The 18,937-nt window shown below is 46.9% G+C and overlaps 1 protein-coding gene across 1 annotated transcript in view; it reads left to right on the forward strand.

The window, feature by feature from the left end:
• LOC142572320 (regulator of G-protein signaling 7-binding protein-like) overlaps nucleotides 1–18,937 on the forward strand; it is a 126,670-nt gene that overhangs the window by 83,329 nt on the left and 24,404 nt on the right. Inside the window, exon 4 of the mRNA XM_075681330.1 lies at nucleotides 18,162–18,264. Within this exon, the coding sequence (XP_075537445.1) occupies nucleotides 18,162–18,264 (103 nt within the window). The remainder of the gene's footprint in view (nucleotides 1–18,161; nucleotides 18,265–18,937) is intronic.

The following is an 18,937-nucleotide window of genomic DNA, read 5'->3' on the forward strand; positions in this document are numbered from 1 at the left end:
GAGTTGTGCCTTCGTTTGAATCTCGGGTACTATCAGTCGAACTTGTGTCTGAGCCAAGCACCAAGGGGGAAGCAAAACTCTCGCTGCAGCTGTGTAATCTGATAGCAGGTATACCCGATAAGGCACTATCGTCTGACAAAAAGAGGTACGAGGGCGGCCATCTGGCAGCGAGGCGAGATAGTGGAGAGGGGCGCGAGAAAGGTGCCTGACGTGTGCTCTGAGCGCTTCCATAACAATGGGAACCTTGGCTGGGTAGTCATGCGCAATTGCAATGGTTTCGGATGCTGATGTACGTCGTGGCAGCCCTAGGCAAATCGTAAGCGCCTGTGCCTGAGCACTTTCGAGTGTACAGGTGTTAGTTATGCAGGTACAGGTTAGCACTGCCAGACTGTACCTCAGATACCCGAGAAACGGCGTCCGGTACAGTTGCATCATTACGTGTACTGAAGCACCCCAGGCTTTTCCTCCCAGAAACTTGGGAAGGTGAGATATGGCTGTTAGGCGCTTCTTTAGGTAGGCCACATGGGGACTCCAAAAAAGGTCACGGTGGATGATTGCTCCTGGAAACCTGTGCGTCCTTACATAAGAGATAATTTGTCCATCGACGGATATGGCTTACGAAGTCATTGGCTTCCGGCTAAATGCCACCAATGCACATTTATCTACGCACTCAGACTGTCAAGTGGGTTCGTACATTTGAAGCACTGCCATCTAGGCTATACGCGCTTAGCCGAGTGAGTTTGACGGCCGCGCTCGTAGGCGAGTGCGTTATGCACTGAGTGTGACTAAACCTTTCCGTGTGACAGCCTGCGCTTTACACTAACGGTGAAGCACGCTCACTCAATGTGACATTAAATATGACTGTCTGAGTCGGGCATATATATATATATATATGCCCGACTATATATATATATATATATATATATATATATATATATATATATATATATATATATATATATATTTAGCACTCCAACGCCAGATGATTGTGAGACAGCCGGAGCATGACCACTACGCGACGTGACAGCACGCAGGTTGGCGTCAAAAATTCCGCGCGAACGCACCACGCTGTTTGTTATTCCTGACATGACATGACTTCGTGGCCTGACAGGATAAGCGTTCGACGCACCTCGTATTACTGAATTCGGCGTTGAATAGCGAACCAACGTTTGCGAGGACAGGTACACCGAGGAACCATGAGCTGAATTGACAAAGCCTTTCGTTTAAAAGTGGTCTTTGTCATTTGCCGACCGCCTTCACTCGGGGACTTTTTTCAAGAAATAGCGCACCCAAGCTTCTTCGCGTACGCCTAAAGCCCCACGCCCTGCCTGCGTTCTTTTGTACACCCGCCCGCTTACGTTACTTAATTTAGGTGCGCAAAACTCCTTAATGATATGTCCATCACCACGATTGGCTCAAATATTTTCTTACTAACTAAAATAGCCTAAAAGTTTCTTGTGACTACGGGCCGGTACTTTTTAACAATTCTTTTTCTTTTCTTTTTGAGCTTCGTCATTGGCTCGTACGAAGCCCCGCCCACGCTATATCGCCGGCTTTTGCCGCTGAGCCGGACGGATGATAACAAAAAAAAAAAGGGACCTAATTTAGAAAGCATTTTTTTGTTTCTTGTAATTATTGCTTGCCATTGTTCGGGCACCTTCGCTGATGATATGTTCAGGATCGGGATTGGCTGGAATTTTCCATCGCGAACAATCCTAGCGTATGAGCTTTTTTTTGTGAATTGCGGGCCCAGGATCGGAGGGTGAACTAAGTTCCCATAAATCTAAAGATTATTTTCGTTTTTCTGTTATCCTTGCCCTTCGCCATTGACTCGCGAGACGCCACGCCTGTATACGCTATTTCTGATATTGCCATAGAATAGAATCGGTGAAAAAAAAAAACGAAAACGAATATTCTTACGTCATACGTTCACCTCGGTCTGACAAACGGAGGGGCATGTAAGCATGCCGCGCTGAGAGCCGCTCGTGCAGCGGAGCCTGGGTCACTGTCACGTGCGACAACCGGGTGCACCAAGCGGCAGCGCACCGCGATCTGTCAGCTGTGGCGGGTGTCACAGGTGTTTAGAGCAAAGTTCATCTCGACGAAAGTAAAACGTTCCGGTGACGAAGGCAGATAACTCTCAAGTAGGCCACGCGTAGTTATCAACCTGTAAGAAGAAAGTCATCGAGTTGCAGCTTCACCCTGCTTCAACAGAAGGACGGATTGAAGTGATCCCGTATGCGCAGTGTATATAGACGGCCGACTAGGAAATAACAGTTTCAGCGCTCACGCGTACGCGCATAATGCGCTTACTTGAAAGCCGGTGAAGACGATAAAACCGCGACGCAGGCCGGCGTTGTAGAAATGGACTCGCCCAGCGTGCCACGTAAGCTTCCACCAAAAGACGCTGACGCACAGATTGGCTTGCAAGGACCCGTCATGCGGGTCAGACTACGCTAAAATGGGATAGTGTACTCGTCAACCGCGGGGTCGAAACGGCGAGAAGTTGCGTAACTTCGCGAGATCAGCGCGAACTGCGCATATTCAAGCCCATGGCGCAGCACACGTGCGGTTTGTAGGCCAGTCGCGTGTTTTCCAAAAGCAACTTTTCTCGTGACTTTCCCACCTTACAACTAAACGCACAGAGACGACAGTAAACATCAATCCACCAGTGCACGATAACGAGCGCAAGTGATAAGTACTAAAATGTCGAATAAAGTAAATAAATAAATAAATAAATAAAAAACTGCGTGACAAAGCTGCCCCATTGGAAACGGTTAGATTCAAAGACGACCAAAACTTTCGCGGTATAGTGACCTGGAGAGATTGACAACGCAAAGCTACTGCGCGTCGAATCTACGCTTTCACGAGGAATGCGCAGTGCAGACTGCTTCGGGAACACTTTGATCTTGATAAGGGGAAAAGCTTTCCTCACTCCCCGATGACTGCGCTGCTACCGCACATACTTTACCCGCGTGGCCTCTCGAATCAGCTCCGCGATGCCATCGCCGAAGCTGTATAACCGTGCAGACAATCGCACGAAAAAAGCAACGAAGGCCTTCTTTCGGCGCTGTAGCCGTACGGGGGAGTCTGGAATCGTTTCCTAATGGTCCCAAGGCACGCGCACTCTTACGAGCGGCCAACTCCACGAGACTCTCCAAGCCGTGCCGTTCCAGTCCCCTCAGCGCAGCTGCATGCTGTTGCGTTATTCCGAGCGTCGCATCGCATCGGCAAAGGCGACGGCGGAGCGAGTTGGTGCCTTGCGGGCGCTGCCCGCATGGCCCCCGGCTTTCCCGGCGCGTGGTCCGTATGCCTTTGCGTGCGTGTTTGTGCGCTGTGTATACAGTGCTAGCGAAATGGCCGAATCGCGGAAGCCTCCCCATCAGGCGCATCCTTTTCCTCTTACCACTCGACGTGACCCGAAGACCTAGGCAGGAGAGAAAGAGAAAGACGCGGGCGGCAGGCAACTGCGAAGATGGTGTGGAAGGAGGAGGTCGGTGGGAGGGTATTTCGCGCATTTTCTGAGTGGACCGCGGGAGCGTCTATACGACCGCGACGAGCGCGAAGCGGCCGAGTTGTGCAGCACGGCGGCTAATACAACCCCGCGGAGCGATCGTGTTGCCCGTGTGGACCGTGGCCGGCGGGGAGGTGTGTATGTATGTGTACGTGTGTGTGTGTGCGTGCGGCGGGCGGGTCGGCTGGCCATGCATAACCCATGAGCGAGGTGGCGAAGCCCAGCGCTTGGCCCGCGCGCGCACGACATAAGGACGCCCGATGTGTGCTTTCGGGGCGGAGGTGCCCCCATCGCGCGATGCGAATGTGAGCTCGAGCGTGTCCTGCCTGTTTGTCTGTCTATGTGCGTGCATGTACAGCAAAAGAGCACTACCTCTGCACCCCCCCGTCTTTCTCTGTCTTTGCACGCTCGCACCCTTTTGCCGGATCGATGCAACACGACGGTGGCAGCCGGCAACGTTCTTCTCCGCTTCGTTATTTCATCCCAGGCCGCAACTGACGGCGTTCCGCACTCGCTCTCGCCGGCGCGGGTCTGTGTGCGTCCGTGCGTGCGCGCGTGCCTCGGTGTTCGTGGGAAAGCAAGGCTAAAGTGAAATTATGTCGCCCACTGGCGGCAGAAGCAGAGGGCGAGCAACAGAAAAAGGTGAAAATGAGTTCCGCGTCGTGGGATCGACCCGACGGAATGAACAAAAGGTTCCCCGTGCCCCCCCCCCCCCCTTACCCATTTTCCCCCTTTCCCCCTCCCTATTCCCCCCTCTTCTATTTCGCTCGCTGTGCAGTCCGTGTTGGAGACCAGTGGAGTTTCGATTCTACTCGACAGCCGGGCACAGCGCTTTCTTTTTCGAATTCTACCCCGCCAGACTACCATTGCTGGCCCGGAACCACATCTCCCGTTACTTCCCAGACACCTTTCTATTTCTCGAATGAGAGGTGTTAGGCTATAAAACGGGGAACATGCTGCGATAGGAGCAACTTCTAGGTTTCCGCTCAAAACGCGCATTCTAAATGAGTTGTTAGGTTGACGTGATAATGGAAAGCAGGCTTTCGGGTGTGATTACACTGGCAGCTCCTGGGAAGCGATCGCGCAGTTTGACTTGCGCACTGAGGATTGCACCCTGTAGTCGAAGCTCTCGCTGATGCGTAGTTCTCACGCACCCGCCTTACTTTGTTCGAACGCATACTGAATGCAGCGAGAGCAGCTTTCTCTTGTATTTCCTCTCCTTTTTAGAACTGGTTTGTATTTGTTTTACCGGAAGCAGGAGGGCTGTAGTTCCTCAGCAAAAAAATAAAACACGAAAAGAGCAATTAAAGTCTGTGAATCGAGCCGTAGCAAGGGTTGAAGGAAACGGCCCGAGAAAATAAAATAGAGCAGAACAAGGAGAACTAACACGGCACAGTTATCCGCAGCTGCTGCGGCTCGATACGAAGGAAAGTTTAGAGGTGGCGAGTTCGACATATCAAATTGAAGGGTGAGAGCAGCAAGTGTCTCTCTCTTCAAAGTTTCGGATCGATTTGAGGCTCATGATACTGAGAACGGCGATTTGTTGCCCTGCAAGAAACAGATGATAACTATCATAAACGAGATGGGGAGGATGCACCGTTAACAACGTGCTTGGGTGCGCGCGCGTGTTCGGGGGCGTGTGTGTCTAGCGGGGGGGGGGGGGGGGGGGAGGGGGGGGCGCTGGCGCACAAAAGGAAAGCGAAAATTTTGACCAGTTAAAACATGTTAATCCTCATTGTGAGCCAGTTTTCTGTTCACTGCGGGACGAAAGCCTCTCCAAGCGATCTCCAACTACCTGCCAATGTCTTGCGTTACCTGACTACCTCTCATACCTACATATTTCCCAGTTTCATAGCTCTATTAGCCCTCTGCCATTTTCGACTGCGTTTCGCTTCCCTTGGTGCCAGCGGTTGTCTAAAAGTACGTAATAACAGTAGTAGACCACTGAAATCACACGCCCAACGGCACTCCGGTTAATCTCAACGAAAACACCAGCCACACTCGTTGGCTCCCTGGTCCACGGCGTCGTCTTCCTGTGTCCTTGCGTTGCAGCTATCAGTTTTCGTTCCATTGGTCTTCAGCCCTGTCTCTAGCTTCTACACTGTAACAATGTTTACACCCTTAGAGGTGTTTTCTTGTCACACTGGTAACACCCTTACCGTTGGGGCCTTACAAAAGTTTATGGAGGACGACAACTGAGCTCTAACTAGACGCGCGATGACAAAAGACGTAGTTAAACACTGTGTAGTCATTCTGACAGCCTTGGGCGTACAGATATATCCGACAGGAGAGTTTCGCCCTTTGAAATTCTCTTGTCGGATATTTCTGTGTGCCGAAGGCTGTCAGAATGATTACATAGCGTTCAACTACGTCTTTTGTCATCACACGTCTAGTTAGAGTTCCGCTGTCGGTCTCTATAAATTTTTGCAAGGCCCTAACGATAAGAATGTTATCAGTGCGACAAGAAAGCACCCTTAAGGGTGTAAATATTTTTACAGTGTACAGAATATGCCGCTTCTACGCAATTTACACTGACAGCTTAATGTTTACAACTACTCGAACAGCGGCATTAGTAATACCGAATTTCTTTATCTCTACGCGCTTCCTACTCAACCACCAAACTACATCAACAACCGCAGAGATTCTAGCCATCCGTGAAGCAGTCGGTTTTATGCCTAATCAATCGCCTCAGCTCTGGACTACATTTGTGACAGAAAACGAGCCCTCCAAATGATTCATTCTGCCCTTAGACGAAGACCTTATTATCTCCTTATTCAAGATGTATTACAATTAATTTCACCCTGTGAACTGGCCGTCATATAGACTTTCAACGGATTCCTGGGCAATGTGGCTTATATGGAAATGAGCTAGCCGATGAATAGGCGAAGATAGCCCACAATAATTCCACGCAAGTGTCCATCCCGTTTACTCAACCAGGCAATAATGCTCTAGTGTATACACTATTGAGAACTATCGAGTAAGAGTACGAAAAGACTAGAACATACTGGACGTTGCTGGCCCACGTCATCAATGCCTTCATGAACTTGGCCCAAAGATACAAATTAAATTACTGCCCAAGATCAAAAGAAGTAATGCGAGCTTGCTTCAAATATTACGACTAGGTGTGGCGTTCACTAGGCGATACCTACACCTTATTGGCCGTTCGGACTGCGAGGATTGCCAGGTGCCCGAGACAACAGAACAAGTCTTGCGCATTTGCCCGCGATATGCTGTGCAATGACAAACATTGGTACAGCATTTGTTCAAGTTTACCAATGAACGTTTGTCTGAAAAGGTTCTATTGGGACCCCGGCCGAATCCTTGTCGGCGCGATAATGCAAAGCCTCTCATTGAATTCTTGCCCGAAAGTGGTCGAGATCTGAGACTGAAGAATCTTTGCACTCACTACCATCTTCACCTTCATCATCGAGACCTCTCGCCCTCTCTATTTCTTACTCACGTCTCCCTTTCCCAATGCCGAGTAGCAGGTCAGAACTTTGATTCAAGCTGACCCCTCAGCTTAAATCGTACCATAATAAATGTTCTTGTTATTGTTCCCTAGTGAAATGGCGCAACCTGCTCTGGGGGATTGGGTGCCGATCGGGTGCCGAAGGAACTGTTATCAATTTTTTTATTGAATAAATGAAGGTGAAAGGAAATACGTATCCTGCAGATAAATGTATATCACTGTCTCTCGCAAACCTCTTCGTTATCACCCCAGTTTTCTGTTCTATATTTTGATACTAATGGAATACATGGATTGTGCACCTTTAATTTCGAGGGTATTGGTAGGATGCCGGTCATGACTTATAATTGCTCGCAATATACATACCACGACGTTAGACAATGTGAACGAGTTTCCTAGGCTGACTGAAGTCAACTGTTACCAACTTAATGCTGACCACTGGTGCCTTCTTTCTTCCATCACGGCAGTGGATAGCAAGAATAGCAAATAGGACACGCTTTCAATGTTTCGGCGTAACATAAAACAGTTCAAACTTCGACCGCAGAATAGATTCACTGAAAAATAAATGAAACACAGCAGTAGTTGGCCGCAACACAGCAGCAACAAGAAACGAAGACGATGACGCAATGGCCTACATGTCGCTGGACCCTAGATCTAACTTTTGGTGAGCGAAAAACAATGTGTTCCTTTAATTTTCTGGCGGCTAAGCTCCTGCCAAAGAAATATGATCATCGTATAAATAATGATGACGTTGATGACATGATGACAAAACCTCATTTAAGTACCTTTAGCAGTTATTGTTATAAATAAAAGAAAAAGAAAAGAAATATTTCGTTACACTCACAGACTGTATTTGATGCACTTGAAGGACAATGTCTCAGAGAATTAGGTTATAGTATATGCGCAAACACATCGGGGTCGCAGCAGAGAATGAGAGGCAGCAGACCGATGTCGGAGCCGGATGACAAACAAGATTCCCCGGATGCCAGTGAAGCTGCGGCTGGGATTATTTCTGCAGAGGGCTCGTTTTTTCTGCCTGGCAGAAAAAAAACTGAAACCGACAAATTCATAAATGAAATAAAGAAAGAAGAAGAAACAGAAAAGAAAGGTAGTCCTATCGGCATACGCTGTGAGATCTCCAGATTTCTTCCGCTGCTCTTTATTGTTGTTTGCGGCCTCTTTATCTCAAAAAAGAAAGACAGAAGGAAAGAGAAAACCGATTGAGATTGCCGTTTTTCTTCGACGACGTTTTCGCAAACACAAAATGCAGCAATTTTCTTCCTCTCTTTCCAGCAGCCGATTTGCGTTGTGCTTGCCTTCTGTTTCAGCAAGTCGAGCGACTTGACCATTGCCCAAAATTGGTCGCTCTGGAGGAATCTGTTTGGAATCTTGCCGGCTATTCGAGAGAGCGTGGGATCGGCGCGACTGACACAAAAGCAGGAAGGACCACAGCATGCTTTACTGGAGAGTAGAAGAGCGGGCACGCGCGTTCCATTAAAAAAAAAAAAGAGTTCGATCCCTCGCGAGGCGCAGGACTCAGATTGAAAGGAAAATGATGACGCGCGCTCTTCGCGCAAGAGCAAATCTTTTTGGCCTTTGGGTACGAATCGCGCTACTTCGGCCTGGGCACACCGGTGCGGTGTACATGGGACCAACGGCATTTACTTTATCGCTCTCCCTTCGTCTTGCCATTTCCTTATACTTTTGGAGAGCTGATAGAGAGTGAGAGAAGATAACCGTCTTCCACAGTCTTCTGTTCCCTGTATTCCTTTTTTCCCCGAAACTTCGAGAAGAGTCCTTGAGCACGAAAAGCACACTCTATACTCTTTCCTCTTGAAAACCTGAAGGCTGGGCAAGGGATATTCTTCGCTTCTTGCCAGCCTCAGTTTCTTCGTGTTCTTTCTTCCGAGGCGTATGCTTGAAGGGGGGTTATATAGACGCATATCTGAAGGAACGAGTGCCTTACGTTTGTGCGATACAGTTTCTCTCTCGTCCTCCCTGACCTCTGCTGGGCGCTGCTTTCTTTATCACGTTTTTTTTTTCTTCGTGAAATGAAATGAACCAGCACGTCTCGATTCGTTCTTTGGCGTGCCGTGTCGATCACGTGTGCCTTGAGGGAGTTTGCACAGTTTCTCATGCGATGACGAGAGCAGAAAGGCCGGGCGGATAAAGAAGGCTGCACACAGAAGGCAGTACCTGCATCAAGAATGGGTGCACTCATTTGTTAGACGTATCCTGCAAATTTTTCTGCGCGTGTGCCTTGCGGCAAGTCCACCGAACAACAACAACAACAACAACAACAACAACAACAACAACAACAACAACAACAACAACAACAACAACAACAACAACAACAACAACAACAACAACAACAACAACAACAACAACAACAACAACAACAACAACAACAACAACAACAACAACAACAACAACAACAACAACAACAACACATGTTTGAAAAGTTAGTCACAACTCCGCAAGTATAAATTAATTGGAGCAGAACGTGGTAATAACACATCGGGAACAACGGCCAGGGAAGGCTGTTAGATTGCCCACGAGATTTCATTTCTCCGCTCTTATTTTTTTTTGTCACTAGCTTGAACCTCGGTCTTCGCTGGCTTGCTTCCTCACATGCCGTGTAATATCAACCATGTCCATTACATATTTATGTGCCTCCCGAGTGATAGACTGCCTTAGTTACGATGAGAGCATACCGGGGACTTGAAAATGGTGAGGTTGAGGTGTACCCGAAATGATTAAATGAAGGTAATTAAGATATAATTAGAAGATTAGTGGCTGTAAATTCGCATTTCTGCCCCCCCCCCCCCCCCCCCCCCTCTTGCCGCCATGAGGCAGGCAGCCAATTTTTGTGTCCCTGACTGGTTGGCTTCACCTGCAGATTTTGCTGCAATTTACGGAATCGGTAACACGTAGCTTAAGCGCGCCCTCGGTGTCGTAGAACCATAATCGTTGAAGAGAAAGATACACGAAGCGCGCCCTTGAGTCATGAGATTGTTCTCGGAAACAAAATTTGAAATAGAAGATTAGCGTTTAGGAGATATGATGAAAGGAGAGTTGAGCTTACGGAGGACAGCAGTGGGTTTATACGTGTAGCAGACAAAATTGCCCTAAGCAATGTGCTGAAAAGAGATACTGCTGTTTGCGAAACCGGTAGTATGAGGTACAGAATGTTAGTGTTCCCATTCGCACTACATAAAATCCTCCGACCATTATCATATTTGTGCTTTAGGGGGAAAAAGAAAAGGTGGCCGCATACACCTCTACCATGTCGGTGGCTCAGTGACGGAGGCTCGTGCTATACTCTGTACTGAAGGCAATACAGGCGTAATACCAGCAAGTTCTCGTCGTTATTGCCAGAGAATTAATATCTTCAAGCGGTTTGAGCAGCCTGCGTTACAGGTTAGAAAGCAGAGGTGTCAAATTATAGGCTTGCTGTGACGTATAGTTAGTCGTATCCGAAGAAAAGGAGGAAAAGTTTTTTTTTCGGCACCTGAGAAGTGTGCAAGTTCAGTATTCGCTACACTTTAGTGGAGAAGTTACGTACTCATTTTACAAGCATTAACTTATGATAACATGTAAGAGAATCCGTCACGCATGGCGTCAGCGTTAACGAAGCACAAAGTCTACAGTCACGTTGCATTGCGCGCAAAGCCCGGCACTGCTACGACCATGTGAGCGTGTAAACGGAGTGTACCTTTGTTGACAGAAAATCTCTGGGCCGTGACGAAGCGACAACACGAGGCCAAGGACAATGGCTAAGAAAAGCGCTCACGCACGCTTCAGAAAATTCACGCAGCTCATCTCTGCCAAGAACTCTTTGTTATTGGCAGGCCGCCTGCGCTAATATCTGTCCGCTGCTATAACCGACCGTAACTTGCTTTGACGAGAATCCAAGATGGTTTGTGAACGTGGACCCTGGTTCTTGATACAACAGCGCACAGTTGCTGGCATTCTCAAAGCGCAGTCACCCTTCCATGGTGGCAGCCGTACGCGATGTTATACGTATAGCCACGCCTTTGTCTCGTGTTAGGGGTTGTCTATTGAGCCTGAAAAGGTTAGTGCTAATAATAGAAGGTACGACGGGGTGCTCTTACAGGAGACAACCTAATTAAGGTGGAGACGTTGTCCGTGCAGACGTTCTTAAGACGAGAATGTTGTCCGTGCATGCCTGCATGCATGTGCACAAATAGAGAGATATATATAGAGAGAGCGAGAGACGCACGTATGGTTTGCTACCGTGTGCTAGGAAGAAGGAAATAAAAGAAAGCTTCCTTGCAGTGTCTCTCTTTGATAAAGGAGAGTCGGAATCGTTCCATTTCCTTCATGAGCGATTCGGGCAGCAGGGTCGGCGAAGTGATACCGGTGTGACCTGGCAATCACTGAAATATGACGTCGTGTCCTTTGTGTAGAGTTTCCTGGCAATTCTCTCTGATCTCATATCCCGACTGCGCATGGACCACCCGATGTAAGGCAAAATTCAAACTCTGAAGGGCTGTCTATGTGCTCTGTTTCTCTGTATAATATTCTTGTATTTTTACGTTTTCCTCCCTAACGCCCCAGTGTAAGGTAGCAAATGAAATTTTGGCTCTGGTTAACCTCCCTCCCTTTCCTTTCTTTGATGACTTTCTCTCTCTCTCTCAAGTGCTGGCTTGGAGTCACAGAACACGACCCATTTTTTGAAGTTGTGCTTGTAGGACGCAATTAGCAGAAACATGGTTGAGAGGCAATTTCTGCCGTTGTCGTAGGCGTCGTCACATGGGCAGCTTGAGCTTAATTTCTACAAGTACTGCCTGGATGAGAACGGCACGTGTGAAGCTGGTGGAGATTTACATCAGTGTAAATGCACATTCTTTGTCAATAGGCCTAGTGCAATTAAACAATGCCATAATTTACAGAACCAAGGTTGACTGCCCAGCTTTTCTTGCACTTCTCGGAATGGGAAATATGGCCAATTTACGAACCGCTTACAACGCTCAGTCTCCGGTTTGCACATGCAACGGCGAATTTTCGTCAGTGTGCAGCACGGTTCTTCCGAGGTCATAAATTGACTTTGTACTGACATTCTGCTGGGCGTCTAATCACACGAAGTCTCTCCAACTCTGTGTCGGAGTTTATTGTGTTCGACGACAGTGACAATGAGCAAACACTTTATGGCTGCCACCACTTCTGCGATTTCAGTACGTAAGTAGCGTGAGAGGTCACTGCGACACGCGTATGTGCCCATGGCGCATGATACGCGTACCAATGCACAGACAGCAGATTAAAAAAAGAAAACCCAAACAAGACAGAAGATTTCACGAAAGTGGAGCCTGAAACGGATGAACAGTGCTCGAACAAAAAATGTCGCTGAAGCAAACGCATCAACAGGGAAACTTGTTTTCTTCAAAACAGCAACTGCCTTGACATTAAAAAAAAAAAAAAATCATTTGCAACATTTGGCTTCCCTGTGATGGGAGACGTTAGGTGGAGAAGCCTTCCTTCTGCAATTTTGTTGACAGATGCAGACGCGTGCAGACTTTCATTGGTTCAGGACGAGTCGTAAAACTGACGAAGTGCATTATAAGGTTCAGCCCTTTGCAAATGAACTGCATTTAATGAGACTAATACGTGGAGTGCGGAGGGCGACCATTGAAATTACTACACGCGCGCAAACTTAAATGCGGTTCTCGCTTCTTAGCTCCAAACGTAGAGAAGTGGAAGCTTTACTTTCTTTTCTTCAATTTATGCGATTGTGGACAGCCCTATAGAATTGAACAGAAGTGAATCCGCGTTTTCTTGCTTCTCAATTGTTTAAAAAAAGAAGTTTTCGCCATTTGTGCCATCTTCTAAGACTTCGCGCTCAAAACTGCGAGCGAGAATATAAAAATAGAAATAGAAATAAGCCGCGAGAAACCTTCGGGTCGCCATCACAAACCGTCCACCGCAGGAAGCTCAGGCAACGCGAGCACAGTACGGGTTGATTGATGATGGTCAGCCTTTTACGAGGAAACGGGAGCGTTCTCCGCAAAGACCTCTTTTTTTACGCTTGATTCGCTGCTCTTTCGTGTGTAAGATGACTCACGCCGGACACTTGCCTTACGTCTGAATGATTTTTGTCCACCCTCTTTTTTCTTTTCCGTCTTAATTTCGCGTGGTTTTCCACGTAGGATTCGGGAGCGTGTGGAGAGAGCGGAAGAGCCGTAAGTTGGGGAGAAGAAATTATGAAGAACGCCAGACCTGTCAGCCGGAGACAGATAACATGAAGAAAATGAAGTGCCACCGGGGATGGGGTCATGAGGCGGCTACGCACGCACTGTCTGACTATATAGCTCTCGAAGGTGACGTTGTAGATGCGTTTAATTCTGTGCAGCGCTCTGAAATCTGGCTGGTGTACCAAAAGCGAGAGTACGACGAAAAATTGTCCAGATCTTAGAATCGATGGGTAAACAAAATCCATAGATTCATAATTGGGGCAACACTGAAATTTGTATGGCAAAACGTGTGTTAGTGCTGGAAATATTTCTCTTATTTTCTCAGTGTATTTATTGTGGGATTTTCGTATTGCGTAAATGAAAAAAAAATACCTCTAACATAAATGTGCCGGTTGCCCAGTCCCACATAGAAGCATTTCTGGTTTTGTGTGCTCGCAATATGTATTACTGCTGTCTGTCAAATAACATAGTCAGAAAAAAAGAAAGTATGAATCCCTTATTACGTGCCACCTTTCTCCGAGGCAAGTGCACCTTTTTTGCTGCTGATCCAATAGGCAACAAGATATTTGTTCTAGAATGAGTTACTAGAACGATAGCCGGGAGATCTTCCTTCGCTACGTTTCGCAACAACGCAGAACTAATTTTGTGCGCACGTTGCCTCTCCTCTAGTGGTGCTGCACGCATCTGACGAAATGCGTCAAGATCCACAACGTACTACATGAGCGATAAGCTGGCGCTGGTGGTGGCCATACTCGTCTGATGGTACGAAATCAGTCTGGCTTAACAACGCCGCAATCCTGCGGTGTGGTATTAGCGCCGACAGCACCTTTGCTGCAGGTCAGAAAAGTATATATATATATATATATATATATATATATATATATATGCATTACGTGTGTGATGCCAGGACTATGTACTACGCTGACCGAACTGCCAGTAGTGGAACGCAGCCAGAGCTTTCTGTGTTAGTTTTTTTTTTTTACCACGGAAGACTGTGTAAGCGTGCGCTGGATAAGCGCGAATGTTGAGGACATAACGCTTGATTCACGCGAACACACGTGACTGTCGCTACACGCCATGATATTTCTATGCAGTGGAAGTCTTTGGCGGGTCAGTTACATTTATTTGGTCATGTGTTTAACGCACATGGAAGTAAATATGCAAAGTTTACTCATGTATTTGAAGAACAATCACGCTAGTATTTTACTTCATTGGTTCTCTCTCTCCTCCTTCTTTTGGTTCTAATTATGCAGAGACAGATTGATCCCGATGGCGTTGTTTCTCTATGTACGTATCAGCACCACCGCGATCCTAGCTGTCGTTAAATGCCCGTTGAAAACACTCAGAGTAAATAGTCACGACAACAATCTATGGTTTTGGTTTAAAGCCTGTTAAAATGTGAGAGCTGCTACCGCAGCGACCATGTTTGGATTTTATTTTCTGCGAATGCCGATGCGTTAAGTTCGTCAGATGATTTTGGCCCAAAGTTAACAGGACGACATTTCACATTAAAATGGTAGTATTCTCGCTCTGGGGCTGCCTTTGTATTTTTTTTTTTGCCGGCACGTGCACGGTAGAAGTGCGTGAGTTTGATAAGCATGCCATAGAGACGCTCGACTGCAGTAAACCGTAGGAAAAAATACGAGATCACGTGCAGTCCTTACCAATGAGCCGTCCGGACCACGGAATACTTATTTCAAGTTTGAAACAACCAAACAGCCGGGGTGTATAGACACCGAAAGACACTGTACATTAGTAAGCGGTCTTGACTCCTCTTCTATCTGCAGCTGTACCATTTACGTCACGCGTTTAATGAGAACACAAGCAAGATGTGAGAGAAAGAACGTAAATTGAATGATACGTAGCAGAAGTGAATAGCAGAGAAAAATGGTTTTGATTGACTGCCCTTTGTTCGGTGGTGGGGATAAAGATACAGAGGACCACTAGATAAGTGCCAGAACGAACGAAGAAACTAAAAAAATAAATAAACAGAACGTGCGCGCATACTTGAACAAGTGCGCGGCAACTGTTACAAACAAGAACGTACGGTAAGTTTCTGCACTTCATTGTACCAGTTAAACTTCCTCTGCGTTCTTCAGAAGAAGAATTGAAAATCGCGCCACCACGGTGTCGCGCTCTATTGTCGTCCATTTCGTTCACACTTTGGTATTTGAAGGCGCACACTGGTCAGATATAATAGACAAGCCGCTTTTCCTTTCTTCTTTTATTGCTGTTGTGATGAATGTGGAGGACAAAGAGAATCGGGTGTGAGACACCCAAACGTAGAAGCTATATTGATCCCTTCAAGCGCACAGTGTGTTTCTGGGCACGAATGAAAGAACAATAGTAAAGAACGTGGAGCAACAGTTAACAGGACGCAGTAAATACTTGTCACAGCGCGCAAGCGGAAAGTAAACAGAGTCCGGACAAAGAAGCTGTTCATTCCGGCTGGAAAGCTTCAGAGTATAGCCGTGGCCTTGTCTACACATGGCGCACGCTTTATTGTTATTCCTTGGAATCCAGAACTAAGTTCTCGCGTCTACATGTACGTGGGCGCTGCGTTTTGTCTCGCGTCGTGAATTACTTCGTAGCCCACTGTGCCCCGGTTTGCCCCCACGGTCTTTCCTTTTTCACTTATTTCTGTCCTCTTACTCTTTTTCTTTCTGTTGCGCGAACAATGTTGTCTCGAAATGGGAGGCAGCTGAATGGTCGCGCCTACTTCGGATCTCGCGCTCACTTTTGTCACATATACAAAAGAAAGTATACGGGAGGGCATCCAGTTCTTGCGAGGTGAGAAGCTAGCCGTTTGCCGCCGAGTGATTTCTTACCGGCCAAGATGTCTGATTCGGAATCTTACAGAAATGTACGTGCAGCTCGCCACGATGATTATGCCCACTCCATTAAAATACTATAAAATAATACGTCGTGTTTATGTAATATTATAGAGCATGATGAACTTGCCCACGCTCCGAAGCGGTGTTGGCTTGCTGCTCCCAGTGGCCTAAAGTGTGGAAGAAATAAAGAAATAAATAAAACAAGACGATAAAGAAGAGAAAACGACGAGATGATGATGGTAATAATAATAATAATAATAATAATAATAATAATAATAATAATAATAATGATAATAATAATAATAATAATAATAATAATAATAATAATAATAATAATAATAATAATAATAATAATAATATAGGCATGTGAGCTGTGAGAGGCGTCGTATTGGAGGGTTGCAGAAGAATTCCCATCTCCCTGGTATTATTTAACGCTCACCTAAGCCTAAGTAAATTAGCGTTTTGTACACTGGCGTAGCGGTAATCCAACTGGAGACATCATACTGGGGAGCAGAGCGATTTTTAACCTGTGCCCCTCTTCCCCTTCGTTCCCCAACGTGGTGGCTAGAATTAATAGCTTTGCCAGACAGATAGGGAGAGAGCGAATAAAAACGATAAGATGGGTAGACAACGATATGCAATACTGTGATTTATTCATTCCGCTTTCAACAACGCGCATTCTCCCGTGCACCCCTATTAAATATGCTTATATCCTTTTTCTCTGAACATTGGCCCCTAAGTTCTTGATTACGTGTGATATCCATGCGGGTACTAAGTTTAGATTAAGTCTTAGGTGAACAGGCTTAGGCTTCGTGCCACTCCATTTCAATTCGATATGGTGTCACCGTTCTCGTCTTGCAGCTCCGCACATTCATGTCATATTTTTATACTCATCTTTGTTTTGTTTTTTTTTCTGCACTATGATACCCCTTGCCGTCGCGTTTCACATTAAACTCGTTGCGTCGTGACAAAAGTTGGTGTTCGTCGTAGTCCTTGCTCCGCCGTTACCGCGCACAACATTCACGTAGTTCACTGATGGCACATGCTCTGTGCTTGTGCATAAAACACAAGAAAATAGAGACAGAGAGAGGGAGGGAGAGATAGAGGGAGAGAGAGGGATAGAGAGAGAAATACACTTAGGCAAGCAATACCACAAGCACGGCGCAGGCTGTAGTGTTTAGCTGCGATGGGACGTTAGTTGCCATGGCAAAAGTGAGCCACTAATGAAATTGAGCTTGAAAGGCTATCGCAGCTAAAAGAAGAAAAAGAGCGTGGCGTTGAGTTGCAAATTCTTTCGATCGCTGGTAGCGGCAATGCGTTCACACCAGTTTCATAAGAGTTTGAAAGAGAGACATCCCCTTTCCGAACGAGAGTACTAAATTTCCTATTTTCCTGTAACATTTGTTTTGGTGTTTAGAAAAAAACAAAGGAATAAGAATAATAATATGTTTCTAGGAGCGCCAGGTGCCGCAGTGGGACACTTTGGAAGTATGTGAGAGGTGGTGAAATTTAGGCGTTACTCACCGCGTGTGCGTCGTTCGTGCGTCGCAGTTATTTTTCATTTTGTTCAGCTCTCGCACTTGCGTTTACGCCTGCCTCTTCGACTGATGAAACGATTGGGAGGAAGGAAGCAAGGCAGTAAAGTCTGGTGAAGTATAACACGCGGTGCCAGACCTGCGACGGCCTCCCATTTATCTTTATTAGGCGCATTCACATTGCGCGGGCCCACATTCATTTCTTTTGCTCTTTCTTATGTGGGCTGCTATCATGCTGCCACGTCATAGATCTTAGGGAATTACGCAAGCAAGCTTCGCAAGCTGCGCTTTCCTAACGCCACGCGCGGAAAGGATTTCAAAAGCGGGCATGGGATATTTTATAATTTATTGGCGCCGAACTGCTTGATGAAGCCCCCTCTCACGTTTAATATGTTTCGGTCGTGGGCCTTTCCGGCAGGCTGCTTTTATTTTGTAGGTGTAGTTAATAGGCGTATGTACATCCAAGATCACACGCTGGTGTTTCAACCAGCGCGCGACTTTGTTAGGCTCGTTCGTGCAGCGTGCCCCTTTTCTATCTCTCCTCGTCTTGCTGCGCCGTCTCACGCTTCCGGTGTTTGCGCACCTCTCAACTCATTGCAGAGCCTGTAGGACCGCCCGGAGGTGTAGCGGTGCTCGACAGGCTGGTCCTATGGAGGCCTCCACCCAAAGACTACCACCTCGAAGAACTGCGTTCCATTGACAGGTAAGCGGGAGAACCAAGAAAGCGCTTGCTCAAAGAGCGAGACCGCATGCTTACCCCATTTTTGTTGTCGCAGACAGTCGTTTTTTCTACGTCGTGTTTATACAGACGCTATCTGATACTTTTTGATTGACGCTGCGTGAATGAAAAAAAAAAAAAAGAATCAGCTTGAAGCGAAAAGTTCGACAGGGGGAGTTGTCTTCGTTATACGGCCGTGAAGGCGAATTCGCTTTGCGAAGACAAGCCCCTTGAAGTCTTCTTGACAAAACGTTCATTCCAGACGGATGCTTTCTTTGTTTGCTTATTGTTGTCAATTCAAGTCACCATGTTTCAGCGATCCCTTTGTCATGTTTTAGAGCGCAGCTCTTAAGTGCCCGTTTCTGCGGAGAGCGTCGGCGTCGGCGGCGTGACAAAGCAAACGAGCACAAAGACGAAAGAGCGAACACGGGGCGGGATATCAAAGGCACGAGCCGCAAACAGGGTATACGAATGAGAGCGGCACTTTCAGCGGCACTCTCGCTCGCGCCTGTTTGGTTTGCTTGGTTTTGTCTCGTTCGCGCTTATTTCGGGTTATTACGGTTTGCGATTGTTTTGTAATCGGATTGCATGCACGACGCAAATTGTGTAGTACTTTCTGGAAGCCACGCGCCATCAGCGATTACACTAGAACCTTCCA

Source organism: Dermacentor variabilis, chromosome 2 (assembly GCF_050947875.1).
Source record: "Dermacentor variabilis isolate Ectoservices chromosome 2, ASM5094787v1, whole genome shotgun sequence".
Classification (NCBI taxonomy): domain Eukaryota; kingdom Metazoa; phylum Arthropoda; class Arachnida; order Ixodida; family Ixodidae; genus Dermacentor; species Dermacentor variabilis.